This window comes from Nematolebias whitei, chromosome 10 (assembly GCF_014905685.2).
Source record: "Nematolebias whitei isolate Nwh7 chromosome 10, NemWhi1, whole genome shotgun sequence".
Lineage (NCBI taxonomy): Eukaryota > Metazoa > Chordata > Actinopteri > Cyprinodontiformes > Rivulidae > Nematolebias > Nematolebias whitei.
This window is the reverse complement of record NC_056507.1, coordinates 5,963,290-5,975,913: the sequence shown is the minus strand read 5'-3', so window position 1 is coordinate 5,975,913 and position 12,624 is coordinate 5,963,290. Positions and strand designations below refer to the sequence as shown.

The following is a 12,624-nucleotide window of genomic DNA, read 5'->3' as shown; positions in this document are numbered from 1 at the left end:
AGTTGAGTGGATGGATGGATGGATGGATGGATGGATGGATGGATGGATGGATGGATGGATGGATGGAAAACAAGATGCATCACCTCCATCCTCTCAGTCCCTTCTACTGTTTCCTCTTGTTATATTTGCTTTATATTTTCCAGTCTGGATCACTTCCTGCCTTTTTGCGTGGGTTCTCACTCTTTCAGCCTGGAAATATCACTCACACGAACAAAAGCTTATACTAGTGCCTGCCCAGTGCTTTTGAACGACGCATGTTCCCTTTTTGTCCGGGCACTATTTTAGGAGTCATTGTGCTCATACAGATAAGCTTCAGTTGCCAAAGCACCACAAAGCTTCTGATAAGGCACCTTGTACCAAACTTGTTCATGTAAAAGCTAAATTTAAAGTGGGATCATGTCCAAACAGAGCTTTCCGTGGCCTTCTGGTGTTTCGGATTCAGGTAAACGCAGCGTAAATAGAATCCTGGTGGAGATTTAGAATGGAACGCAGTCTTTATGTCAGTTTGGTGACAAATATAGCTCAGCCATTTTAGATTTGGTGGCTGTGAAAATGTTGAAAACAATTACCATCTTGTTATAGATAGCTCTTTGAACAGCCTCAGTTTGGAGAAACAGGTTACGTCTGACAAGATCAGTAAGCTAACAGGTCACCTGAATGTAGCTAGGAACAATTAGAACAAGTGGATTTCTGATCTTAAAACAAATCAAATTTACAAAAATTCACTGTTCAGTTGAACCGATTCAATTGAAGACCTTCATAATGCTTTCAATTATATAGTATAATATTGTACTACTATATTATATATACTAGCCTCACCACCTGCAAGCACTCTTAGCCACGCCCACTTCTCCGCTCTGCACGGAGATCAGCTGATCAGCTGCAGGAGGAAGCTTATCCTGCAGCAGGTGCTAAATAATTTAAAATAATTTATTTTAAATAAAAATCCCATGCCGATCGTGCAGCTCATCCATCAATCAGCAAATTGTGTGTCATGTCCAATCTTATTTAGAAAAACCGCGATAGAGCGAGTTCGCGATAAACGAACCGCAAAGTAGAGAGGGACTGCTGTAGTACGAATGGAAAAGAAATATTTTTTACCTATTTTAATCTTTTACTCATTATTTGACAGCACAAATACGAGCGCCTAGCTGTAGCACTTTCAGGGAATGCAGGGATCAAATCCAGCAGGAATTTTCCAATATTTCTGCGAACATAGGAGTAATAATAATAATAATAATAAATAATAACAATAGTAATAGTAATAGCTTCAAACGTCACTGTGATGTAAACGTTTAAATATCATTCATCACAAAATCTGCTACAAAAATCTGAATGTTGGAGTTTAAAGATGAAATAATCATCTTTAATATTGGGTCCACTTACGTATTGACAAACGAAACAATAGGTAAATGTTGCCGTCTTAAAAAAATCCAGTCTTAAAATTTTTATAGTGGTTCATGCACACAAGATTTTCTAAATAATTACGTGGATATTTTAGCAGAAAATAGAAAATCCAGCAAAGAGATATTCCTGGATGACCTGAAAATGCTACAGCTTGCTGCTGCTATATTCATATAATTCTATATAAGTAACAATGTATAAAGTGAAACCGACAACAAGGTAATGGTTTGTAAAATGTTGTTTTCATAAATTACTGTTATACTTTAAAGATTGCAGACGTTTTAAGACGGCAGCAGTCTGCTTTGGCCTTCGTTGTGTTTGGACTAGCCAACACAAAATTAAGACAGTTCCAACAGCCATCTACGACAGTTAAGATATTAACTATTGACAACAATTCTACAGAAAACAACTACAAAAAGTATGAATTATTGGTTCTAGCAGCAGCTGTTTTAGAAATAAAAATTCCAATTAGATTTTGCTGAGAGTATGGTTTCAACCATTAATTTGGTTAATCTTTTTTTGCAGCTTTTAATAAATTACTTTCTTTACTATTTAAATGTTCTGTAACAATATGGGAACTAGGGGTGTAACAGTACGCCCATGTCTTGGTTTGATATGTGCCTTGGTATGAGGGTTTGATATAGGTTCCGTATGGGTTTGGGACAATAAAAAATAAAGTCAAATGATACTTTTTTTAAACAAAGCAGACTCTCCTAGAAGCAGAGACAAAAAAAAACTGTTGTTTGTAGGGAGGGTCTAAGGCAGGGGTGTCCAATCCTGTTCTCCAATTTTGCATGTTTTAGATGTTTCTCAGCTCCAAAACATTATTTGAATGGTGATTAACAGGCTTCAGCAGAATGTAAAGAGGTAATTCAGCCATTGAAACAGGCGTCATGGAGCAGGGAAACAAGTTGAACATGCAGGACATGGGCCTTTGAGGAGCAGGATTGGACTTCCTTGGTCTGAGCAGGTCAAGTACAGGATTGCAGAACTTAAGTGGTTAAAAAAATGTCATGCTTTAATATTTTTTTCTTCTGAACTATAAACAGTAAGCCACAATGAAGTTTTCAGAATCATATATTTTAAGAAATACTGTATAACTAAAATTATTTTAAAATAAACAAAACTCAAGAAGTGATTACTTTAATAGTTTGATCCAGATTTCATGCACATTAACACAGAAGTGAATATTTCCCAAATTGGAAAATAAAAGCTAAACAAAATCATTAAAATGTGAAACAAACTTCTCAACGGGCTGAATGCAAAAAAAACGAGTCTTGATATCAGAGATACTGAACAAATCTTCTGGGTTGGTTTAGAGTAGACAGCTCAAAGAGACCCGTTCAAAAGGTCTGTACCGAACCTCCCCGGTACATTTACTGTTACACCGCTAATGAAGACACGAGTTTTAAAAAGCAGTTATGATTTTTTTCCCACACCATCAAATAAAACGCATGCTGACATTTGAGATTTCACGGACAAAATAACATTTGCAAAAACAAAAAAGAACCCCAAAACAAACAAAAATCCATAATGCAACAACAAAGAAGGCAAGGGAAACAGTTAAAACAAAACAAGGCAAAAAATATATATATACTGGCAAAATAATGAAACATTTCCACCGAAACAACACGTTCTGAAGTCATGCATGAAAACCAGAGGAATATACGAGACGGATACTGTATATTCTCCCAGGTTGAAACCACAAGGCCACACCGACAGCAAACAACAAGGATGCATAGAGATTACATTTGGCAGTATAGTACCTATTTATGGGAGGGCTTTTCACTGGATGGCGCAACACACTCACAGAGAGGAAGGGGGGGTCCCAGTCAGGCAGCCAGCCAATGGGAACAAGAGAGGGAAGAGGATTTGGTAAATAGGGGGAGGAGAGGATGAAGAGTGGGAGGCTGACGGGTTCATTTACAGCCGACTGTGATTTTACTAGAGATGAACGCAGACCTGGAGAGACCTGGACACCATATTTTTATGTATACAAACACATGGAGAACTCATCTTAAAGGAATCTGAAACGGGACAATTTTTTGTTTCAGAGGAAGTTATGATCTCCCTCTGCACTGAACTCAACCAGGTACACACATGAATAACTGCCGGATATGCAGTAAAAACAATAAGAGGCTCAATATTTAGACCTTATCCTGTCACATATCCTGTTAGTCGCCTTATAAAGTCATAAAAAGCATAAAAGAACTTCATAAAGCAAAATCAGCTGCATGCATGCATCGCGGACAATACAGCGCTTTTATGAAACACTTGGCTCCTGTCGAAGTGTGCACAAGAAATTAAGAAACGATTCGTTTTAAAATGTGGATTAGTGCGGATTTGACACGTTTTGAGTTGAAGTTTTTCAAAAAGACAGACATAAGCAACACATCTCTGCTCCTATGAGATACAAATAACGAGTGAATATTTTTAATTTGTATGGTAATAAATATATCACACAATTAGTTGAAAATTTTTTGAACCCTGGTTGACATTTTTGCAAAACTCTGGGTTCACTGTGCAGTTCCTTCATCAAGCTTGTTCCTGTCCAGCAACAACGAAAAGGACAGAACTTATGTCTCATTAGATCTGACACTAATATGCATACATAGATTGATTTAACTTATAAAAGTTTTATAAAACATACTCTATATTTCAGAGCACACAAAAGCAGCGAATGTTAGGGTAGAATAATCATTAAATATTGAACGGATTAAAAAAAAATCAAATACTCTGACTTGCTTAGCTGGACTTATTCCTTTTTAAACTCTGCTACCTGAAGCCAAAGCTCAGATCTTTTGAAGTATGGTTCTGTTGAAACATTAAGAGTAGGCAGGGCTGCACAATAATTCGATATTGATATATATCACGATATATACCAACTAGCAGTGGGAACACATCTAACTTGTTTCACCATCTGAAGAGTTTCCACTCTATAGAATGAGTCAGAAGATGAAGCACAATAAGTTTGAGCCAACGTGTCCCTGAAACAACCCCCCAGCGGTATCAAAAGAGAAACACATGGGTTATGTTGTTGTTTAAAGTTAAAACTATTAACATTGACAAAGTTGAGAGTTTTATGTTTGACGGTGATTTCAAATTTCTTTGAAGGATAAATACAAATAAAAGGTGAACATTCATTTATTTGTACAGTTTTTCTGAGGCTTTTATATTGTTTATGTCGATGTCGGAATTATATCGTTATTGACCTAAATTAATAAATATATCGCGATAAACGTTTTGGCCATATCGTCCAACCCTACGAGTAGGGATGCACGATATGCCGATATGTTAGAACTTATTTGGCCAATAACTGACACCAATACATTTTTTTTTCTAGACCCACTTACAGAGACTACACAGCTTTCTCTGCTGTGGAATTAAAATACATTATTCTTCACGGTCTTTGTCAGTTTGGCTGCTACCAAATGCAGACGCCAAAAACGGGGCTGAAAATGACGTAACACTTTAACTTGGATTATGTTTAATGTCAAATTTATTCATGACATTTACTCTCTAACACAGTGACAACACTCGAACAGTGCAAATTTGTACATTTTCACTAATCTAAACTCCACAATGTGTATGACGTCATAATGTGCTGGCACTGCAGGCATCCTTGTTACTGGGTTGTCATACAAAAAACAGCACCATATATATATATCCTGTGTATATAAACAGTGCCTTTTCATAATAGTGAGTTACTTTGATGGAATGGCCGGTGTGCGATATTTAACTTAATCGCTAATATCGGGCGATATCGATACCATGCCGATAATATCGTGCATCCCTAGTTATGAGCATGTACGATGGAATTGTTTTAAGACGACAGCAGCATTCCATATTGGACCCGTCTCCGCACATACTAGGCTAATTCAATCTGGTTCAACTCTATTTCACCAAACTGAGGTTATTTGTACAGAACCACCCTTCAAAAAAGTCTGAACTGTTGCTTTAACGTGGAGTTCGTAAGCATCGATCTGTAGATGAAACAAGAGTAGGAGACAATTTTATGTAAAATGATGAACCAGAAGGCTGAATCAGAAACTTATGAGGTTCTGTGCCGTTTTTCTAATAAGCTGACAATATTCACAACTCGGCACTTTCCTTCGTCTGCTCCACGCTGACTGAAAGAACGCCGCAGTTTCTGGTTTTCAGTAAATAAAAAAACAGAGCACAACAAGCAAATAATAAACAAAGATACTTATCTATGGAGATGGGCATGGACTGTCTGCAGCACAAGTATCTAAACACCGGTTGAACGCTTACCATTAAAAATTTAACTAGTCTTAATTGCGATTTTAGTTTCACGATACCCTGATGACAAAAAGCAAATCCAAATCTGTAAGCCTTTGCACATGCTTGGCTCTAAAACTTGCGCCTCGGGGGGATGAAGAAGCTCCGTGCCATTCCACGCGAGCTTGGCACTGACAGACAATCAATCAGCTGTAATAAACATCACTGCAACAACAGGTGGTGAGTGCTGCATCAGGTGGTGGGGGCTGACTGACTGCATTCCTCTATTCTCTCATTCCAATACATAAAACAATTAATAGATCCTTAATTTTTTTCCACATATTTAATCAAACTAAAAAATAAAAAAATAAACCAGACTGAATAAAAAGGATCACTTTAACTTCTGTGAGTTCTCAAAAAAATGATAAAACAAGCTGTGTGAGAAGATGAAGCCCGTAAATAAATCTCTTGAGGAAAAGGTTATAAACTCCCAAAGCCGGTAGTTTTACATTAGTCTTCTGTAGAAAGGCACGGCTCCAGCTGGAGAACGATGCATGTTTTATCACGAGCGTCTCCGTGGAACCTCTCAAGCTTTAAATAGCACAGAGAGTATATTTCTATTTCAAGTGGCTCCAGTGGGAATAAATAATCTACATCTGTCATGCTGGAATGCAGTGAGTGGTCATGTTCAGCAGAAACACAGTTTATTTCACCTTACGCTAACGTTTTATTAGCTTTGCGCTCTTACTTTAGCTCTGTTTTAAGGACATTTTATGTTTTTAAATCTTTAAAAATGAATTTGGAAAAGACAAAACCCGTTTAAACACACGACTGCTGTTGATTATCTGCGAAAATGTTCTTCCTCGTTTAAGAAGATCGTTTTTCGGACCCAAAGAGCTCTAGGAGTTTCTGGGTTTTCAGTCAAATAAATTACATCAGGGAAAGTAACCGAAGATTAAACGAGGCACAAAAGAACAAAAGAAAACGTACCTTAAAGGCATATTTGCGGCTGATGTGATCTTCAGGTCCCACAGGTGAAATAACGTAGCTGGGCAGAGGAATACTACCCAGGACCGACTCCTCTCTGCTGTCTGGGGAGAGAAAAAGGAGAGAGAGGAAGTAGTGAGGGGAGGGGGGATAACCAGGGTGACGAGGGTGAGAAAAGGGGTGAGAGAGATATATAGGAAGGGAAGGCGCAATAGAATAAATATCAGTCATCACCCATTAATTTCCTCCCTGCCTGCCAGTGGGATCAGAACACACATGCCGTCAATGGTAACACAGTTCGAAGCCAAATGTCTTGTATACCAGTATCACTGAACCCTCCCTGCTCCAGCTGGCAGCTTCCTGCTTTTCCTCTTACCGTGCACAACTTTTATCCCTCCATTTAACTAAGAACCCTCCATGACATCGTGCAACCTTTGACCCCAACCTAAACTTACATCAGCCCTTTGAAGGCGAATGTTCTCACTTTTCATTGCCACCATCAGTCCTGCAGGTTTGCACCTCTATAAATAAAGAGCTTCGGTGCATTTGTTCACCGCTGAATATTGTCACGGGATTGTAGAATGTGCGTGTGCGTGCGTGACATGTACCACATCATAAAATTTAGTACAGATATGAAAATATGCGTGAGTGTTTGCCTGAGAGGTGATAAGGCAGCACTCTGGACTAAAGGAGTGATTGGTTATAAATAAAACAAGGTCCTTTGGAGGAGACGTTCCCTAAATGGCAGACGAGACGATGATCACTTTTTATCAGTCTTGCCCTGTTTAGTCTCACTGCCGCACACACACACACAGAGCAAATGTGACCAAGTAAAATGAGGTTGAACTACAAACAGCCAGGACAGTGATAATGTACTTATAGTGCAGGGAGTGGAGGTGGGGGGGGGGGGGGTGTCAAAGCATGGAAGGCATCACATGAAAATGATAAGGCAAATAAAAATGACTGAATGGATGTTATAAAAAACAAAAGAAGCCTCATTTGTGTGCTACTGTTGTGCAGTTTACCCAGAGAAGACTGTGATGTATGTGAGGATTAATCAGAAGGCAGACTCCCCTCATAAATAATACATTTACATTGATACATGTGTAAGTTTGAGCCACTCAACATCCCTGTTGGAATTACCTGCAACCCAGATGCTCCCAGGTATGTAAAATTATAACACAAAAAAAACTACTTCACTGGTCAAATGAAGGTCAAACCAATCAAATTAATAGGTCACATACTACCTGAGGTATACAGTAAGTTCATTTAAATCAATTGTACTCGTGTACAAACTACATTTCAGCCATTCGCTAAAACCTCCTGCTCATACTGGAGAATTTCATAAATTATGCAGAGAATTTGCTGGAACAGCAAGGAGGGCCTTGCAAAGACCTGTGAGATTCTGTAAGCTACATTCGGACTTATTCGAACACTGCCCTGAACTTGTTCCTCTTTTGGGAAGATGCAAACAAGATAGACAGAGGCCTCGACGGTAAACACACAGGTCTTATTGAGTGTGAGTCTTCAGAACTCAGACAGAACTAATGTGGTGAAGTTCCCAACTACAGGATGTGAGTAAATCCAAAGAAAATGTGGTACTTGTATTCCATGCTAACAACATCAAGCATAATGTTTTTGTGTACATAAAACTGTTCCGGTATGAGAGTAACTTGAGTGCAATATTGATTTCTAGAATTGCGCCGCTCAAGGTGGCTGCATGTTGGAGCAGCTCCGTTACTTTCATTCTGAGATTTTGCTTTTGGAAACTTTAATTCCTATTGTTCTGGATGTAAATCACATTTTTTGGATGATTGTCTTCTCTGGTATCGGATGCTGAGCAGCTGGAAGGATTTTTACTGAAACTATTTTAATTTTGGACATTTGTTATGATGCGTAACCACGGCAACAAGGCAGTTTTCTACAACCAACAGCAGCTGATTAACATCTCAAAAGCTCAAATAATATCTCAACTACAGCCCCAAATCTCAAATGAGTTGAAAAGGATGATCTGTGGATGCATTCTCATCTACCTGCCAGCTGTGCTCAAGTGCCTGACCACTGAGATCCTGGAACTAGCAGGAAACACGGTTCATGACAGCGGAAAGACAGGATCGTCTCTCAGCACCTACAGTTGGCTGTCCGCAGTGACGAGGAGCTCGGCAGACTGCTGGGAGGAGTGGCCATCGCTCTGGGAGGAGTTCAGCCCGGCATTCGGGCGGTCCTACAGCCTGGGGGAACTGAGAAGCCAGCTGAGTCTGGGTGGACGGATCAGACGGCATCTGCAACCAGTTTCTTAGGATCCACAGTGGGATGGACTTTTACAAGAGATCCTTCCTGTCTACAGCATCAGTATCTATAACATCTCTTAATGAAACGAGGATGTCCCTTTGGGATTAATAAAGCATTTTTTTAATTGAATTGAATATCAACTATATCATCAATGAGTGCAATATCCCTCCATTGACTATGGTGACATTATTTACATGCACACTCCTACAAGCACCCTGCAGATGTTGGATGCTGTCTATCATGGTGCTTTACAGGATGCAATCTCCTCTGTGGTCCACACTGCGCTCAACCACCTGGAGCAGAAAAACTCTTACGTCCGTATGCTCTTTGTGGACTTCACATCCGCCTTCAACACCATGATCCCCCAAACCCTGATGGACAAACTATCCACACTAGGACTAAGCCCCTCCATCTGCAACTGGGTACTAGACTTTTTAACAAACAGACCACAGTTAGTGAGGATCCACAACCTCTCCTCCTCCACCATAATCAATCAATCAACCTTTATTTATACAGGTAAATCCCATTGAGCCTCGAGGACTCATTTACAAGAGAGACCTGATTTAGGAAATGGCTGTGTTCAAATTCACAATTAGACCTCACACAAGTCATCAAGCAGCAACGCCTAAGCAAAGAATCCCAGAAACACTTTGATCAAATGAAATCAAATCAAATCAAAATCAAATCAAATAACCCTCAGCACTGGCTCTCCTCAGGGATGTGTGTTGAGCCCCCTTCTGTTTACTCTGCTCACATATGATTGTGCAGCTACCCATCCAGGTTGTCACATTGTAAAGTTTGCAGATGATACAGCGGTGGTGGGATGCATCACAAACAATGATGAGTCCAGCTACAGGCAAGAGGTGGAACACCTGGAGAGCTGGTGCAAAGAGAATAACCTTCACATCAATGTGAAGAAGACAAAGGAGATGATTGTGGACTTCAGAAGGAACAAAAATACCTACACCCCCCTGAACATAAGAGGATCTGCAGTGGAAGTGGTCTCCAGCTACAAGTACTTGGGTGTACACATGAATGACAACCTCAGCTGGAGCAACAACACCACCAGCCTGATCAAGAAAGCTCATCAGAGACTCTACTTCCTCAGACGGCTGAGGCGAGCTGGTCTGGGAAGCTCAGTCCTCACCTCCTTCTACAGGTGTGCAGTGGAGAGCATCCTGTGCTCCAGCATCAATGTGTGGCATGGAGGCTGCACAGCTGCAGAAAGAAAAGCTTTGCAGAGAGTGGTGAAGGCTGCACAGAAATCTGTTGGAATCAGTCTCCCCACCATCACAGACATCTACACCTCCAGATGCAGGAAGAGGGCCACCTGCATCATGAAGGACCCCACCCACCCAGCACACACACTTTTTGCCCCACTCCCCTCAGGAAGGAGGTTAAGGAGCATTAAGTGTAGAACCACTAGACTGAGGAACAGCTTCTACCCTGAGGCTGTTAGACTCATGAATCTCTAACTAGAATAATCACTGTGAAAAACCATATCATGTTGCTGCTGATCTGTTTCATGTTGCTGCTGATCTGTTTCATGTTGCTGCTGATCTGTTTCAATGTTGATGTGTTCATGCGTGCACATCTGCTCACAGACTCATGTTCATGTTTGTGCTGATGTTCAATGTTTTATGTTATGAGTGCTTAGTGTATATTTAGTTGATGTTTTTCTTAGTTCATATCTTAGATGTTATTACTGTTTTTATTATACATTTTATTGTTGGATGTAACTGGGACCCCGTGTACATAATTTCGCTCCACCACATGTACCACATGAGGTGCGAATGACAATAAAGAAACTCTGACTCTGACTCTGATTAAGATTCATAACTGGCTGTAACTACCGTACCCACCACTCTGTATTCACTGGTTAACTGGACATCATTAACTTCACGCAGACTCTCCTACTGGTACATTTTCTGGTCTGCTGCCTTCATACATCTCCTGCTACATGTCACTATGTGAGTGCAGCTATAGCGTGAGCTCTCAGGACATTATTACATGCAGTGTCCCCTCAGTGCGGACTGAACTAGGCAATAAGGGCCTTCTTCTACTCCGCTCCTGTTTCCTGGAATATCTTGTAAAAAAATCTGAAGCTCTCGACCTTGACCTCTCTAAGTGGCTTCAAACATCAAAGTTCCTGGCAAAAACCAATGCAGACATGTTCCTGTTTTTAGTTTTCTCCATCACGTTATAATCTAGCTGCTTTTTCACTACTTTTTCCTTTTGACTGTCCTTTTGGTTGCCATTTTATTTTAACTTGTTAAAAAAAATTGTATGCCTCTTTTATGATTGTCTATTGTTGTCATTGTTGTCCACTGTTGACATAATTCTTTGTTAATATTCAGGTCTCTCTTGTAAATGAGTCCCCGAGGCTCAATGGGATAAACCGGTCTAAATAAAGGTTGAATGAATGAAAAAACTTCAGGGTGTAAAACACCTGATGTTGTTTCCTCCTAAGAATGTGCAGTTGAAGAGCTGCACCTGACAGATATACTAGTTTTCTCCTGGACTGTCAGATTCTCCTCACAAATGTTGAGGGTGTTTTTCTTTTTCTGTGCAGTTTTTATAAATAACGTAAGAAGAAAAGGCTTACAAAGACAGTGGTGACGCCATCTATGTTGTATTCTTTATTTTATTCATTTATTTACCTTTTATTTAACCAGGCAAACCTCACTGAGATCCCAGATCTATTTTGCAAGGGAGGCCTGGGCCTGAAGACTAACACATGTTTTTAGACTGTAGGAGGAAACTAGAATACCCAAAGAAAACCCGAGTAGAGGACGCATACTCCACACAGGAAGACCCCAGGTTCAAATTGGGGGTTGAGACAGTGGCATTGACAAAAAGGCAAGAGACAAAACTAGAAGTGGCAGAGCTGAACATGTTGAGGTTCTTCCTGTGAGGGATAAGGATGGATAAGACAAGAATGAGATCATCAGAGGTACAGCACAGGTTGAACAACTGGGAGATAAAGTTAGCGAGGCCAGACTGAGATGGTTTGGACATGTCCAGAGGAGGGACAGTGGGTATACTGGTAGAAGGATGTTAGAAATGCAGCTGCCTGGAAAAAGATAAAGACCAAGGCCAAAGAGGAGATGTATGGATGAAGTAAAAGAGGACATGGATGTAGGTGGAGTGAGGACAGAGTGGGATGAAAGATGAAATCTCAGATAGTGCCTTTATGTATGAGGTTTCGGTTTTCATGAATGGTAAATGGACTGTACTTTCATATAGCGCTTTTCTATCTAATCAAGATACTCCAAGTGCTTGACAACACAATCTGTGCCCTCATTTACTCATTCACACAGCACTCTACTAGATCTCTCCAAAGCTAATCTGAATCTGTGGAGACTAATTAATGTTTTTAGAACACATTCATGCACCGATGGGACACACGTCGAAGGCAGTGAGGGGTTCAGTGTCTTGCCCAGGGACACTTCAACATGTGACTGCTGGTGGAATCGAACCCCAACTCTCCCATTGGAGAAAGACTGCTGTAACCACTCAGCTGCCCGTAAATTAATGTGTGGGTTTCCTTCAGGTACTTAGATTTTCTCCCACAGCTCAAAGACATGCTGATTGGGTTAACTGCTTTTTATCTCATCATTTTCCTTCTGAGGGGTCTTTCCTTCTTCCTAGAAGCTCAACGTCCTTTGTCCAATACATCCACTGTCCCTCTTCTCATGCTCA

General features: G+C 40.2%; 1 protein-coding gene across 1 annotated transcript in view; it reads right to left on the bottom strand.

The window, feature by feature from the left end:
* The window catches only part of LOC119416092 (pleckstrin homology domain-containing family A member 7), a 198,537-nt gene that overhangs the window by 53,785 nt on the left and 132,128 nt on the right, over positions 1-12,624 (bottom strand). The window contains exon 8 of the mRNA XM_037683270.1: positions 6,634-6,734. Within this exon, the coding sequence (XP_037539198.1) occupies positions 6,634-6,734 (101 nt within the window). The remainder of the gene's footprint in view (positions 1-6,633; positions 6,735-12,624) is intronic.